Source organism: Tachypleus tridentatus, chromosome 13, assembly GCF_004210375.1.
Source record: "Tachypleus tridentatus isolate NWPU-2018 chromosome 13, ASM421037v1, whole genome shotgun sequence".
NCBI lineage: Eukaryota > Metazoa > Arthropoda > Merostomata > Xiphosura > Limulidae > Tachypleus > Tachypleus tridentatus.
Window position 1 is genome coordinate 232,442,975 of NC_134837.1, and position 16,876 is coordinate 232,459,850.

The following is a 16,876-nucleotide window of genomic DNA, read 5'->3' on the forward strand; positions in this document are numbered from 1 at the left end:
ATCCTACCGAACTGTCAAAACCTGCACACCTGCCTATATATATAGTCCTCTCAGCGCTCATCTGCTGTAGATAACACTAGAGAGAAATAGTGAAAACTACTTAGTCCATTAGTATCGTATCGAAAAAGACCTTTCATTTTGTCTGGTCGCTGTTTTTTTACGTTTTCTACCCTTTTCAAATATGGGACATCATCAAACTAACGAAGCCTATTTATATTTCACAATCGCTGATTCTTGCGAACACACAAAAGCAACTTGCAATATAATTGGTTGCACCACAGTTTTGAACCATCATTTGCTATTAATCTAACAAAACGTCTGGAGAGACACCGTAAAGCAGAATTTGAAAATGTAATAAGAAGATGCGAAGCTTTAACGCTGAAAAGATCTCTCTCGCAAATTGAGAAGGCTGAAGATCACAGCGACACAAAAACTATTCCCGAGTGTGTGTGTGTTTTGTACAACAATAAATATTCCAATGGATACAACAACGTTTAATAATGCAATGATTGAGTTGGGAGACCTTTATCTACAGTAGAAGACAGTGGTTTATGTAAAATAATCGATCCAATTAAAAGGGCGCTTCACACAACGATGGATTGGAAGAAAATTTTGATTTTAGTTGATGAAAAAGTTAAATAAATTATGAAACAAATAACACAGGTCAACAAATTTTTTCGAAATCTCAGTTGCATAAGATTTTTTTACTCATTCTTACCCTTTGTGACCTGCTAAATTCAAATATGAAAACGGTTCAGCTCTACATGCTCTAGTTTTAATGCAATTTTAAGTTTTTTATTCTAGCCGTTTGTGGTCAAATTAACACGTTTCCTGCGATGCCTATATTGGCAAACCGGCAACAGCTGCGATGCTCTTGTACATCTAACAGCTTCAGTGCTGCATGAGCTATGATAACGTGAGGTTGTCGTTATATTTGTCTCTAGCCTGCAACTTAGTTAAAGGTAAGACAATAGTGGGACACCGGTAGGTCCCATCGCAGGAAACGTGTTAATTACTTACACGTTTATGTTATCAACAGAGATATTAAAATTGTTTTGATTTTGTTTCAGATCTGATCATGGCTACAAGGAGACATCAATGTGAGAACAAGCCAGACGCTTTCTGTTGTATTTGTGGATGCTTCACGCTTATTCGTCAAAGGCATAATATAACATCGTTTGTGAGGCGTGCTTATAAAGCGTACTTTGGACTTGCTCTTGGTGACCAAGACATAAAATGGGCCCCACATATTGTGTGTCATAACTGCGAGGAAATGCTGCGTGACTGGACAAAAGGGAAATGTAAGGGTTTACCTTTCGGAATTCCCATGACCTGGCAAGAACCGATGGACCACACAACTGACTGTTATTTTTGTCTGGTCAATACAAAGGGCATTGGCAAGAAAAACAGACACAAAATCTCATATCTTAGTATTCCCTCAGCAATCCGACCTGCTCTGCACTCTGATGAGCTCCCAATCCCAGTTTTTAAAGGATTTCTTCCATCTGAAGATGTGGGTAGTGACCAAGAGCAAGAGACTGCTGATGAAACTCAAGAAATACTTTCAGAATCTGGCGATCCTTCTTATGAGACCCCACAGTCATTAACTCCTCAACAGTTTAGCCAGCCAGAGTTGAATGACCTTGTGCGTGATTTGGGTCTCTCCAAAAATGCAGCTGAAGTGTTAGCTTCCAGGATTCAAGAAAAGAATCAGCTGAGCCATACAACTAAAGTGTCATACTTTTAAAATCGGGAGCAGGCTTTTGTGCCATTTTTTTACAGAGGAGAATATTTTTGTTTATTGTCATAATATCTCAGGTCTTCCAGGAATTAGGGATGCCAATATACCATCCAAATGACTGGCAATTATTTCTAGATTGTTCTAAGCAAAGTTTGAAGTGCGTTCTACTTCATAATGACAATGTCTATGCAGCTGTTCCAATTGGACACTCTGTGTATTTACGAGAGGAATATAATGACATTAAGACTGTAATTGACCTACTAAAATACCACAAGCACAACTGAACAATTTGTGTGGACCTCAAAATGGTTAATTTCCTCCTAGGTCAACAAAGAGGATTTACAAAGTACCCCTGCTATCTTTGCATGTGGGACAGCCGAGCTCGAGAAAAGCACTGGAACCAGGAGTGGCCCATACGTGAGACTCTGAAGGCGGGTATGCCAAATATTGTCAACGATCCAATTGTCAGTCGAGAAAAGATCATATTTCCTCCTCTCCATATCAAGCTGGGCTTGATGAAACAGTTTATAAAGGCGTTGAATACTGACGGTGAATGCTTCCAACACATATTTTCTGTGCTCCCTGATTTGTCCTTCGAGAAGATCAAGGCAGGTGTTTTTGATGGACCACAGATTCGTGCACTTGTGCGTGATCAAGAATTTGCCAGAAAGATGAACGACAAGGAAAGGACTGCATGGCTTTCATTTGTGGCGGTGATGGCAAACTTTCTCGGCAATAAAAAAGCTGACAACTATGAAACCCTTGTAGCGAATATGTTGTCAGCTTTTCGCGATCTTGGATGTAACATGAGTGTCAAACTCCATTACCTGTACAGTCATCTTGACAGATTCCCTGAAAACCCAAGAGCTGTAAGTGACGAGCAAGTCAAGCGGTTCCATTAGGACCTCAAGACCATGGAAGAGCGTTACCAAGGGAGATGGGACAAACATATGATGGCAGATTACTCCTGGAGCATTAAACGAGAATGCCCTGAGACAGTCCACAAACGCAAGAGCTACAAGCGGAAATTTATGCCTGAGTAGACTGCAATTGAGCTTTGCCTCCTCATAGTAGCAAATGTCTTATCTACTAATCAGTTTTATATAAATAAATTGAATTATAACTTGATATAAAATTGAATTTATATAAATAACTTTAATACATTTATACTATCTTGCATTTTTTTATTACCCAGCTATATTAAAGAGTTTTATAACATATTTTATCACATATTTTTCATGATAGACTACGACGTCAATGTGATGATGACGAAATTTTGAGATTTTTAAATACCTTGATTGCAAAAAAAGTAGAGCACTGAGGAAAAAACTAACTACAGATCTGAAATCAGGGCAAGAAATTATGTAATACCAAGTTTTTGATATAAATGCAACAAAAACTTTGTTGACCAGTGTAAGTGAAGAGCTGAAAAACAGAATGTTTTCACTGAAAATTGACATTGCACTTCGTATGGATAGATATGTGCTAACCATTAATACCCGAGTCATTAACTGAGACACTCTTGAAATAAAAATATTAGCTGTTAGAAACTGCCCTTCAGCTCATTCGGGTGAAAACATCAAACAAATAGTTATAAATGTGTTATCGAAATACAAATTGAGTATAAATCTAGCGCACTCTGTTACTACTTATATTGCGAGAAATATGGTTAAAGCTGTGGAATTGAGTTTCGATAAAGTAACTGAGATTGTTAGTGATAAAAGTGATATAAGTAAACTAAACAGTGTTTGTTGCTGTTAAATGTGCTGCTAACATGTGTTTAACAGTTGACTACACTTTGAACATAATACTATATCCGTTAAATATTAAAACATAAATATGTTAATATAAAATAAAAAACACTTTATAATTACCTTACATTAGGTCTTCAAAATCTTTTTTCTGATCTTCATGCTAATAATTCATCAACATGTCGCTGAAGTCCAGTTGACGAATCAAAGGTTGATTTGTTTCAAATTTTGCGCAAAGTTACTCGAAGGTTATCTGTGCTAGCCGTTCCTAATTTAACAGTGTAAGACTAGAGAGAAGGCAGCTCGTCATTATCACTCACCGCCAACTCTTGGGCTACTATTTTACAAACGAATAGTGGGATTGACTGTCACATTATTATACCCCCCGACTGAAAGTGCGAGCATGTTTGATGTGACGGGGATTCGAACCCACGACCATAGGATTATAAGTTGTGTGCCTTAACCACTTGGCCATGCTGGGCCTTTGACGAATCAAGTCTCAGTTAACATCAATACCAAATTATTTAATCTTTATTGATCCATATATAATCTGAGTCCATGTTTTGTCAAAGCTAGTTTTGATAATGAGCGTTCGTCTCCAGAATTAGTTATGACAATGTCAAAAAGCATTCGTAAAGCAATGTTCCCATTCGGAAATGCAAACTACGGATAATTTTGTCTTAGAAGGTGAAACAGGTTATTAGGTAGTTTATTGCCTTCATCTTTTACAATGATGATTTCATTGTTTTTTACAGTTCAGCAGCAAAAGTGCAAACTTCGGTGTAAGAATATGTATTCGGATTTATAAAAAGAACACGAGGTAAACACATATCTTTATAGATGTTGTGTCTGTATTTCGCCTCTGCGTCAAGTTTGTCAACTATTACGTTGAAAGCTAACCTAAAACCTAAAATTTTCTCCTCCCACCATAACGCAGTCGGGTTCCTCCGACTCAGCAAATAGTTTTTGTTGTTGCATTTTTTTTTTTCGCTTAATTTCACAGCCCTGTAATTTTGAGATATTTTATACGTAGCAAACATGTATAACATTAAAATGCTTACAGAGATAGGAGAAAGGATACAAATCTTTGGAATTTTGTTGAGGAAAACAAGATTAAAGAAAGAGATCAGGAACTTAGGGATAGAGAATTACAAACACAGGGTAAAGTTATATTAGGAATTAAGATGCAGATAAGCAAATGGAGTGAGGGGAGTGGAAGCAGAGATTCTGAATAGGTTAGATCCTGGGCGAGCAGAGTTAGAACATTATCCTTGTTTAGAGTTAGCACAAGTTGATAGATGATAACCAAATTATAAAGGATAGCGTATTTAAAATTAGGTGTTCCAAGTTGACGAGAATAAGAGAAAAGTTTTTCCAGATTCGAAATTTATCCATATGTCCAAGAGTAGTATCGATATTGGTGGTCCCTCCATCATGGTGCCTTACTTAATTTTAGATGTATACAGTGAATTATCTAGTGTAGACATCTCAGACTATAATAAGTTAAAACTGATATTAGTTAAATGGTTCAATGTAACTGAGGATAGCCTTAGGAACCATATGAGAGAATAAAACCAAATGTGGGTAAATCCTTTGTATAACTTTTATGTAGATCTCAATTATTTAAATATTTTTTTGAAATAAACAGGACAGGAAAGACTTATGGAGTTTCTCAGATTATTTCTATGTATATCATAGGAAGTTGTAACTTACAATGTTTAGGACATAATAAAGAGCTCCACATTTTGGAACCAGGTCCGAGTAAGACTAAGATGGTACACGAAGCAGAATTTTTCCATACGTTTATTTTTGATTTTGCAGCCACTTCAGTACTATTAACAAATAAAAGAAAGGTCAGTCAAATAAGGTTGAATGGAGTGAAAATCAGAAAAATGCGTTTCATGTCTCAAAAGACTGTTAATGTTTTCTTCGAATCTCTCTCTCTACCGCATCAGATTTCATTCACTCGGTCTTAGTAAGTCCTATTTGATCCTATTGAACAAAATTTACTAACAAGTAGAAAGTTTTAATACAGTTTTGTTTTGATCCTCGAAATATATCCTTCAAGCCACGTATACTGTGTTTGATTTTTCGTTAATAAAGACTTTGTTCCAAGTATATTACTGTGTTCATTCGTATTTACGTTTATTAAATTTCTTGTCGTATATTGCACATTATGTCCAGTCATTCTCATCTAATATTAATTCAGCGTTGTTCTCTGATTAATTACATTTTGATGAATCTGCTACTATAAACATTAGCAGGAAGATTAGTTTATCTGTGAATGTAGCCTTTTAACTAAGACTGTCGACTTGCAGTCTGTGTGTCGTGTGTTCAAATTCCATTACAAAAAATGCTGGCCGAGCAGCCTGAAGGCGTTATATCGTCTTGGTCAGACCCACTATTCGTTGATAAAGAGTAGCCCAAGAGTTAGTAATGGATGGTGTTAACTATTTGCCCTCCCTGTGCCCTATCACTACAAAAACTGAGTTGGCTACTTGGATAGCTCTGGCGTCGTTTTTCGCAAAATCAAAATAAATATTTATGTGAATAACATACAAGGTTTGAATTATTAATTAATGACACGATGTTTTTCTTAAACTGATTTCTTGATGCATATACGGTAAAACACAACTGAACTATTTATGCAGTTAAAACACACATGGAACCACTCCTGTTTTTAAAACTTCTGAAAGCTAGGTAGTATAACAATGTTTAATTTTTTTAAAACTTATGAAAACTAGTATAATAATGCTTGGTTTAGCACAAAACGACAAAAAAGGCTATTTCTCTTGTGTTCTACATGAAACTCAAATTCCCAAATACAAGGTTGTAAGTGTTAGAACTTACTGCTAAACCAGTTGGAAACACCTGGTATGAAATAAAATCCAGATATAAATAAACCTTATTTAAAATAACGTGATTATTCTATTCCAATAACAATCTCATAATATGCCAGGGTGTGTTTTGGTGAAGATAATCAATAATGGCCCATTTCTTCCATCCTACCCTTCTGTGTAGGAAGGACATGTCAACATATGATAATCAGTTACAACATAACACGCTGGAAAAGTAAATAAAATTTGGGATTCATTTTATTTTACCTTTTAAAGAAAACAATCGTTTATATGTATAGTGATGTTTTATTTATCAAACAGCCTTCTGTTACACAATAAACTGCTGCTGTTTATTTCTCTATGCTTTTAAAGAAAGAGTCCAAACACTAAATGCATTATATCAAACTTCGAATTGTATTTAAAAGGTGCATATATATCATTTTCATTAAGATTATTCACAAAGGTACATCATGGACTATCTGCTCAGTCTACCACGGATATCGAAACCCAATTTCTAGCGTCCGCAGACATACTGCTATGCCGTTTGGTGGCTTTTAGAAGTCCATTTATGGCACTTTAAAAAGATATCGTGTGTGCGTGTTCCAAATTTTCGCCTTCTACCTTATGGTAAACACTTCCCATGATGTACATACGACACATCTGTAATCTTTCAGCACGAATGAATGACGTATCGCCGCTAACATTAGTTCTGTGTTAACCTTTCAGTAAGTAATCTTTCGGACTAATAATAGCTGGTACTGCAACAACGACAGTTTAGTTAAATGTAATAATATTTAAATGTGTAACCATGCAGGCCATTGGTTGGCTGTATGGAACAAATTGTGCACAGTTTCACTACATGACACATCAGTTGTAAGGATAACAGATTTATCCCTTTATATCACCTATGTTGTACATTACCAAATGAAATAAAAGGTCTAGACGGTTCGAATTATCAAACACCGCTATTCATACTTTAAATGTATATTTTAATGGAATAATAACCAACACCCCCTTTAAAAAGTACAAGATAAAAAAAGTATACTAAAGCTGTGTAAAAATTATTCTCTTCCTAAATTTAGTTGCAAAGTAGGGAATAAAATCCGTTGTTTGGAATTGCTTTATGTATGCGAAAATTTTAAAAAGTTTCCTTATATAACTAAGGAGGCAAATCTTACCACTCTAAGTATGCATGGATTTGATTGACAACAATTTCATTTAGCTTTTTAATACACTTTTTTTGTTGTAAATCGGACGGTTATTATTATTTATAGTACAAGTTAAGATGTAGCAACTATTTCCTTCGTTAAGTTTGATCGTGCTAGTTATTAATAGTTCATCTGGAAATACCGAGAGCTACAGTTCAAGTCAGAGTACGTATTATTAGGGTAGTTGAATATATAGGGCGTTTGTTGTTGTTGTTTTATAACCGAAAATAAAGAATGTTTCGTAACATACAGTTCACGTTTCATCTATTTTATTTCACTATGTACATGTTTTAAATAAGACTGACGACATTAATATTTGATAAAAATGGAATTATACAACAGTCAATATACAAAAAATCTTAATACTTTACAATAGCTTTGTTATGAGATTTAATGAACGGATTTAAAAAAAAAAAATCACAACAAGAGGAATGAGCTTGTTTCTTCGAAACAGTCAGCAGCACACGAGATGAAAAACAGTATCACATCAGTAGAGAGACTACAAAATTTGTCCTCTATACTCTGACCAACAGAGGGCGCATCTCTTGCATTTCTTCAGGACTTCTGCAACACAAACAGAAAGGAACACTTTAATATTGTTACAGAAATAATTACTTCTTGGTAATAACGTGTATTTGGAAGGCTCACTTAAAACTAAGTCTTTCTCCTAGCTAGTTGAACAAGTTAATTTGTACAGTAAAATATTAAAGAGACTGTAGGAAATTACGTACTTTCCAAACGCTTCGCCTTCCTCCAGAGTGTCGGGTAAAGGCTGATTGTTAGTCTCTGGAAGCATGACGACAGTAAGTCCAGCAACTGCAGACATTACTCCAAAAATCGCCAAAGGAACACCTGGGTTAGTAGCAGTTCCCTAGTAGATAGGGACATACTTTAAGTTTGAAAGGTTACATAAAAATATTAACAGTATATATGTACGATTTAAGTAAAAATATATATATGGTCTTAAAAATGAAATAATTTGGCAATCCATAAAACAAAATACGATAATAATGCAAAACAAAAACAATTAGAATTTAGTAGTTTCCCAACCTTCTCCCCTCCCAAAAAAATCGCATTATGTTGCATCAGAATATTAGGTAGTCTGAAAATGGACTTTTGTAAAAAAAAGTTTACTTACTATTTCTTTCACAAATGGGGCGACAATAGAACCAATACGAGCAAAGGTAGAACTGATTCCGATCCCAACGTTTCGCACCACAGTCGGATAAATTTCTGCGGAATAAACGTAAATTGTTGCGAAAGAAGAAGCTATACAGAACTTCCCCATCATCGCCACAGTGACCCTCATCCAAATTAAATCTGTGGAAAAAAAAAAACATAGTAGCAAAGAATTAGACAAATGTTAGTACAAATAACGCAGACAAAAAGCGGCCTAAAATTAAAACATTCAACACAAACTAAAAAATAAAATATCAATCGATTCATTTGAAAATACAAGATGAATATAACCAACGTACTGGGTTAAAGATTAACATTTCTAGATAAATTGCACTATCAGATACTCTAGGAACATTTTCTTACCTTTTGGGACGGGTATTGATAGCAAACAACCGAGACCACCTAACATCATGGTTGCAATGAGAGGTTTCTTACGGCCAAGGTACTTCAAAGTAAACATTGTGACTAGAGTGGAGGGGAACTCGACAATCCCAGCGAGTAAGAAGTTCATAAAAGCGTTTCCGCCAAGGTTGTTAGTGTTAAAGGATAATCCAAAGTAGACGAAGGCGTCGACGAACCTATGGAAAACAAAGATTATTGGCCGTTTGAAATTCATAGACACATTCCAACAGTTAAGATATGCACCACAAGAAAGCTAAGATTTTATTTGTACAGTCCCAGCCCACAGACAAGAGATTGGACACAGTTACTAAAATTTGAGTCTCAAACATTATCGAACTACTTTGAAACTTACCAATTTAAATAAATAATTAGAGTTTTCTTTCTCATGTTCGGCGTTTTCAACAAATCTATAGCCGTTCCTTTGTTAGAACTACCGCTGTTTTCCTGTTAACGAATAATCATTATTAGTGCGTTTCGTAAGTCCAAACTACAGGGGTTTGGCCATCGAAAAATATTTAAAAGCAAAACATTACTGTAAATATAAAAGACGTGCTTGAGATACATTAATACCCAGAGCTTTATAAATGTGAAGTATCGTAGTTATATATTAAGCCATTACAAGATATATTTGGGGTTATAAAGTCTAACAGTTTACGTTCAGCCTAAGATGTAAATCGTGACAATTACGTTTTCATACCTTTGCAATTAAATCACAAAGGATTCTTAGTTTGGATCTGACGGTAGTGACGTCTCTTCCATTTTCTTTAGCAGCATTTTCCAACACTTTTTCGGCTTCATCACTTCTGTTATGAGTTAAGAAAAACCTGGGGGACTCAGGAAGAAGCCTAAAGACAGAAGATACAGATTATTTGTAACAAAACCTAAAGTGAATATTAAAAACGTCACTGTTTAACTAATCAAGAAAGATATTCAAATCAAAGTTATATGCTAATAATGAAATCAAATAACTAAACGTACCACCAGTAGGCAGCCAGCGCCAAACAGGGAAGACTAATAGTAAGCTGGAGAACCCGCCAGTCCCGGATAAACCAAGCTAAGCCACTTAATAATACGTAACCCAACGCCCAACCAAACTGTATTCCAACTCCAAGAATAGTCCTCTGTTGTGGTCCCACAACTTCCATTACTACGAGAAAAAAAGACAATGCTTATTAACTTTACGATTAAAAACGTTACAATTAAGTTGAGACACTTAACAGTTTAAATATTTAAGTTTGTTGATAGGAAATGGTTAGAAAAAAAAAAGTAACAAGGGTATTGATATCAACATAACAGCATACAAAACCAAAATACTTTTTTTTTTTTTTTGAAAATGTAATATAGCGTGTTACTATATTTCTCAACCACATATACAGACATTGGAGGTTTGTAATAACCACAAGTAATACCAAACAAACACTATTAACGGAGGAATGGTTAAAAGTTTGACTTACCCAACACAAAAGATGTTGTTGCTCCTCCTGCTGTTCCAACAGCGATCAAGAAGCGCAGAATACTAAATATAAGGAAGTTAGGAGAGAAGGTGCATAATATTCCGAAGATGTTCGTGAGGCCGATACAGATGAGAATAACAGGGCGACGTCCATACCTAGTGTCAACAATTTACTTAATAACTGACGAATAAATTAAAACAGTCAAAATTTGAGAAGAAAAACAAGAGATTAAGAAACAAGCTTAAACATTAGTTTCTTTCTCCCTTTAGTTTTCTTTAAAGTATCATACAATCGAAATAACCTTATGTATTCAGAACCACGATAATTAAGTTTAAAATTAAAAAAATAAACAGAAGAGAAAAAAATTACCGTTTCCAAGTATTTATTTAATTTTGCAAACAAACAAAAAAAAAGTTCAATAAATGACAATCAAGTCCAGAAAGTATGTCCTACCTGTCTGCCATCTGGCCAAAGACCAATACAGCGACCAGAAATCCACACATGAAAACAGACTGACTCATTGACACCAGCCATTCCCTGTCACATACTAAGTTCCACTGAAATGAAAGAAAAAGTTATTATAAAAACAAAGTTACCATTCGGCAGTTTAAGATATCGATCTTGTATTACGAGAATGCAGACTTTAAGAGATAGAATTTCCTAGAAGGTTTATTTTACAAATTTAAGAAATACTTGCACAGTAAAATGAAGTTACCTCACTAACAATGGTTGAAGTAAACAAAGAGTGATCATAGTCCCAGTCCTTGCAGAAATTCAGGTTATCTACATGCGGTTCGAGTCCTGGAGCGGTTATGTTTCGTCCAATTTTACTGTACATTTTACATTTACTGAACAGTTGTTCACCTTGATCCATTTCCAGAGGAATGTTTTCAGTTTTCCACTGGTTAAGAGTCCAGTTGGAATCCAAGACAGTGCGTTTACACCAGTGGTCAACATTTGGAGCAAGAAAGGTCATCACCAACGTGTGCCAGCAGCTTGGTATTTGTAGAAGAAATGCCAAGATAAAGACTTTCCTTTGCCAGCGTCCATTTTCTCCAACGATGTCACTAATTTGACGAATCTCTTCTTGGTGGGTCTGCTCATCCACTTCGGAATTCATGCCTTAAGAAGAAGACAAAAAGAAACATCAGTATTTTTAATAGTACCCTCTCCCGAACATTGATTAACTTATTTTTAAAAACTCACAAACGACAGTTTCATACAAGTTAAACACCACCATATACATTACAGTTTCATTAGAGTTTTATAATGTGTATTTTAACACCAACATTGCTTTAAAAATTACGACATCAACAAATAAACAAAAAACAAGAAAGTTAATTCAGCTGTTATTATGCAATTTTAGCTTCAAACTTACTTTCGCCAATAGGGGAATCCAAAACATCCTTCTTTCATATACTACAGAGATCCAGTTTTAAGAAACTAAATTGTTCATCAGAATATTAGGGCCTGGTATGGCCTAGCGCGTTAAGGCGTGCGCTTCGTAATCTGAGGGTCGCGGGTAGCCCAAGAGTTGGCGGTGGGTGGTGATGACTAGCTGCCTTCCCTCTAGTCTTACACTGATAAATTAGAGACGGCTAGCACAGATAGCCCTAGAGTTGCTTTGTGCGAAATTCCAAAACAAACAAACAAACAATCATCAGAATTTTTTTTTTTTCACAGACTTTAAATGATCCGCCAAAATACACACATTTGATCCACAAACGTTCAACTTCAACTAGTTGAATTGTTTTATTCCACCAAAAACATAAATAAACAACTACGTTTACTAACAGAAAGTTTTAATTACTTACCAACTGGATTATAGATCTACTACTGCACCACCAAACAAACTTCCAACCAACCCAAGATTTCCCGTATTTCTTCCTTAGAACTCTTCCTAATTGTGATTGGGGTTGTTGTTGTGGCTGGCTGGTTTTATAAGCGTTGGGCGAGATCCCATGGGGCCAAAAGGTCTACAGCTAGCTAGATAAAACCGGTCGTGGTCAGTTTACAGAAACATGACGTACTGAGTGGAGGCGCCGCAACGTAACTGTAAATATTATTTATTGTGTTCACTAAACGCAGAGCTTTCGTGACCTTAACATGACCGAAGTGCGGCTTTTGAAACGTAAAATAGTCCGACAATTCGTTTGTTTTATAGTTAATGTAAATATATGTATATGAAAAGTAGAATGACATTATTCCCTCCAAAACACAAATATTTTTCAAGTTTTAGCTTGTTAATTATCAATTTAATTGCATAGAAAATCGAATTATCTGATGTTTTATTCAAGAATATTTAAAAAAAACCTGCAATTATTTATTCTTTCACTCTAACTGTTTGGTTTCGAAAGGTATTAATAATATTTTGCATATTACTTTAAAATATACTAGTTCCAATAATTTTGCGTTGTTGTTTTACATTATTATTTACATAAATGTTTATCAGATGTTGTTTCTTAGCAGTGTAAGACTAGTGGAAAGGCAGCTAGTCATCACTACTCACCGCCAACTCTTGAACTACTCATTTACCAATGAATAGTGGGATCGAACCTCACATTATAACGCCGCCACGGCTGAAAGAGCGAGCATGTTTGGTGCGACGTGGATTCGAACCCGCGACTCTCAGACTACGAGTCGAACGCCTTAACCCACCTGGCCGTGCCGGATCGTTTATCAAATCCATTGGTAGGCTCTTATTGAAATGAATATTTCTTGGTAGGCCTAACCTTCAATTGTTTAGAGTGGTGAAATTACTGTTGCTTTGGTAAAAATGTTATCAAAAGCAGTAGTTTTACCATTTTATAAGAAAAAATTGTTGTTTTCTTTACAATTAGCACACCTGTTACGTTGTTGTTTAATTCTTATTATTAGCGTAGAAACTGTGTTGGTTTCGGAAAGTAAAATCGTTGAAACAATTTATTCTTTTGTCACAGGTGAAATTAACTAAAAATATTACTTTGACTTAAACCTAGAAACAAGTACTGACATGCGGTTTAAATAATAAATAAATATTTATTACACACATCTGATTTCGAACCACAATGAACATAACAAAGAAAAATAAGGAGAAAACATTGCGTTTTTTTTGTTTTGTTTTGAATTTCGCGCAAAAGTAAAAAATTGCATTTAGTTTGCTTCTATAACAGGCATCGACTCAAGTTGTCATAAATAAACACATTTATCTTCTAACGTCTAGACTCTAGAGATTGGGTTTAAATTTCGCGTAAAGCTACCAGGGGGCTGTTTGTCCCTAATTTAGCAGTGACAGACTAGACGGAAGGCAGCTAGTGATCTCCACCCACCGTCAACTTTTCAGCTACTCTTTTACCCAATAATAGTGGGATTAGTTGTTACAGAATAACTCCGTCACGGCGAAAAGGGCGAACATGTTTGTTTGGAGGGGGGATTCGAATTCACGACCCTTAGAAGATGAGTCGAGCGCTCTAACCAGGCGGCCACGCTCTGCCACTTTACAATAACCAGTTATTTAAAATTAGGTTAATCTTAAACATTAGTACCAACGTTCGAATGAATGTGAGCATCGCTGTTATAATCTTCAAAATATCATTAAGACAGACAGAGCACAAATAACCCATTGTTTAGCTTAACTACAAACAAACACTTATTAAGTGTTTGCCAGTGATCCACAAAAACCATAAACCGTTTATAAATTTCTGGCTCTATTGTTAACAACTATTCAGTTTTTGCCGACTGTCAACATTGTTACCGACGTGGAAATATTTTTGCCGTGAGTTATTGATGATCACAATTAAAGCAATTCTAAGTATTATTAAGTTTTAAAATTGATTTACATTTTTGTTTTGTTTTTTTACCTTTTGAAATAAGATCTTTGTACCGTAAACTTAAAACTGATGAAGGAGAGCTATAAGTTCAACGTTATCGTGCCAAAATATCATTTTCCGTGTTAATTATATCTATCCATTTCTATTTTTCAGAGGTTAAAACAGGTTTATTTTACACTATACGAACTCTGATGCTGAGCACACAGGGGATTTTTTTAAAGTTAACTTCTTTTCTCCTTTTACATTTTTTCTTAATTATTGCCAACATCCCAGTGTTTACTCTCCATAACTTCTGTCAGATATGTCATAGTAACAAGACAAATTTTAGAAAATATCCAGATATGGTACATCTGAAGTTACCAGGCTAGTCTGATCCGGTTCCAGCATAGCGGGATGGGCAGCATGTGAATGGAGAGGAAGGGGGGGAAGAGATCAAAGATTGAAACTGATGCAATAAAGATTTTCGAGTAGCACAGAGTTAAAACACATTTCAAAGTTACATAATTCTAGTGTAACTAAGGAAGAAGAAAAAACTTGTGTACAGAATACAAAACAAACTGTTTTAAGAAAATTCAGATAGAATAAGGTTTAAGCAAAATATGAAAAAAAAGAACTTGTCTTATTTAATATCCAGCAAGTCTAACTCTACTATCGTAAGGCCCTGTATTCCTTTAAGTGTTACCTAACCAATTTAACGCTAATAATTATTAGCTAATTAATAACTCCTGAATTAAAGTAAAGCAGAATGTATAATAACACTTCAACCACACTATACCTGCTATATCTAGTACCGATTAATTACGAAAGTTTTTTTTAATACGATTAAGTGTCCTTCCCCAGGTGGCAAACAGTATATCCACGAACGCACAATGCTAGAATCTAGGTTTCAGTACCCGCGATGAGCATAGCACAGATAGCCCATTGTGTTGCTTTGTGCTTAACTTCAAAATAAATAAACGATTGATTGACTGGGAGCGTTGTATTGTAACGGAAAATCCCACCATTCGTTCTTAAAAAGTAGCTCAAGAGTTGGTGGTGGCTGGTGATGACTAACTAGATGACTTCTCTCTAGTCTTACATTGCTGCCCCTCGCTAGTACAGCGGTAAGTCTACGGGTTTACTACGCTAAAATCAGGGGTTCGATTCCCCTCAGTGGGCTCAGCAGATAGCCCGATATGGCTTTGCTATAAGAACACACACACACACACATTGCTAAATTAGCAGTGACTAGCGCAGACAGCCCTCGTGCAGCTTTGCGCGAAATTCAGAACAAACAAAGAAACAAACTCTTTGGTTAATTAACCGAACATCAAGGAGGGCTAAGCGCAAACTTTTAAACAAACAAAATTATTTCTTTTTTTATTATAATGAAGTATATCTTTTTATTTCAGTGCATTTTAAGCTACGTACTGCTGACTGGAATACAGTCGACACTTGTGATTCCTGACTAGAAGGAAGGCAATTAGTCATCCTCACCCACCGCCAACTCTTGAGCTACTATTTTGCTAACGAATAGTGGGATTAATCGAGTCATTACAAAGCTCCCACGGCTGAAAGAGCAAGCATGTTTAGTGTAACAGGGATTCGAACCCGCGATTCTCAGATTGCGAGTCGAGCGTCCTAACCACGTGGCCATTCCGGGCAGAAAATATCACACACGGATAAAGATTTTTTATTATCTTCATCTTAATTAGTTTTTTACGGATTTCATAATAAAAGTTTATAAAGATAGCAGCTGGTGTATTTTGGTTTCTTGGTCTGCTATAAGTATCAGATAAGAAGTGAACTTAAAATGCTTTATTTAACACCATCTCGCTTGAATTTCATAATGAAAACATCTGTAACACAGCTAGATTCTTATCACTAATATTATGTGTTGTACACAGTATTTGTTGTTTAATTTTCAAAACAGTACGATAATTTACCCCTAAGATAGTGCTATAGGTTTCTCATTAGAAAATACAAAAAACAACTTATATTTTTTATCTTATTATTTTATGCAGAAATATGTACAGTTAAAATATTCTATTTCACTATTACTATTTGTCAAACGTATCTGTCACTAGGTGTTTTATAACTTTGTCAGTAACTTTGAGATCATATACAGGAACATTATTTTAGTTTTAGACCATACATATAAATATGTTGTTAGTTTTGAAAATTTAAATTATTTTTTTTAAATGTCTTGGGCGTACTATGGTAGGGTGTTCTCTTCTTATCAATAAAAGTGTTAATACCCATACTAGCCGTAATGAGATACATTTTTATTTCAAGCGAGTTTCTCGTCATCAAGAGGGTTTTAACTTATTGAATCAACCGCAAGGTGAAACGTCGAGTTAATAATAAATTTGTCACTAAAAAAATAAAGATGTTTTTATATCTATTAAATACATTTAAAAGCTAATGAATTACAGGGAACAGTCATTATATGCAGTTACGACAGAAAGTGTTCGTATCCATGCCTCGTGAGTACTTTTTTCCTTATAACTTTAAAA

The 16,876-nt window shown here is 35.2% G+C and overlaps 1 protein-coding gene and 1 long non-coding RNA gene across 3 annotated transcripts in view; one reads left to right on the forward strand and one right to left on the reverse strand.

Annotated features, from left to right (window-relative positions):
• Window positions 1-12,544, reverse strand: part of LOC143236483 (uncharacterized) — a 28,787-nt gene extending 16,243 nt beyond the window's left edge. Inside the window, exons 1-10 of the mRNA XM_076474769.1 lie at window positions 12,387-12,544; window positions 11,288-11,694; window positions 11,026-11,129; window positions 10,573-10,727; window positions 10,097-10,265; window positions 9,816-9,963; window positions 9,471-9,562; window positions 9,080-9,294; window positions 8,676-8,857; window positions 8,269-8,408 (exon numbers count right to left, since the gene is read on the reverse strand). Coding sequence (XP_076330884.1) covers window positions 8,269-8,408; window positions 8,676-8,857; window positions 9,080-9,294; window positions 9,471-9,562; window positions 9,816-9,963; window positions 10,097-10,265; window positions 10,573-10,727; window positions 11,026-11,129; window positions 11,288-11,692 — 1,610 coding nt within the window. The 5' untranslated portion in view covers window positions 11,693-11,694; window positions 12,387-12,544. The remainder of the gene's footprint in view (window positions 1-8,268; window positions 8,409-8,675; window positions 8,858-9,079; window positions 9,295-9,470; window positions 9,563-9,815; window positions 9,964-10,096; window positions 10,266-10,572; window positions 10,728-11,025; window positions 11,130-11,287; window positions 11,695-12,386) is intronic.
• A 98-nt stretch (window positions 12,545-12,642) lies between these two features.
• Window positions 12,643-16,106, forward strand: LOC143239265 (uncharacterized). Of its 2 annotated transcripts, none has more exons than XR_013021090.1 (3): window positions 12,643-12,703; window positions 13,039-13,263; window positions 15,773-16,106. It is a non-coding gene; the product is annotated as an uncharacterized LOC143239265 (long non-coding RNA). The 2 variants fall into 2 exon arrangements; XR_013021091.1 differs by lacking the exon at window positions 12,643-12,703 and adding an exon at window positions 12,743-12,929.
• Window positions 16,107-16,876: the final 770 nt, after the last annotated feature.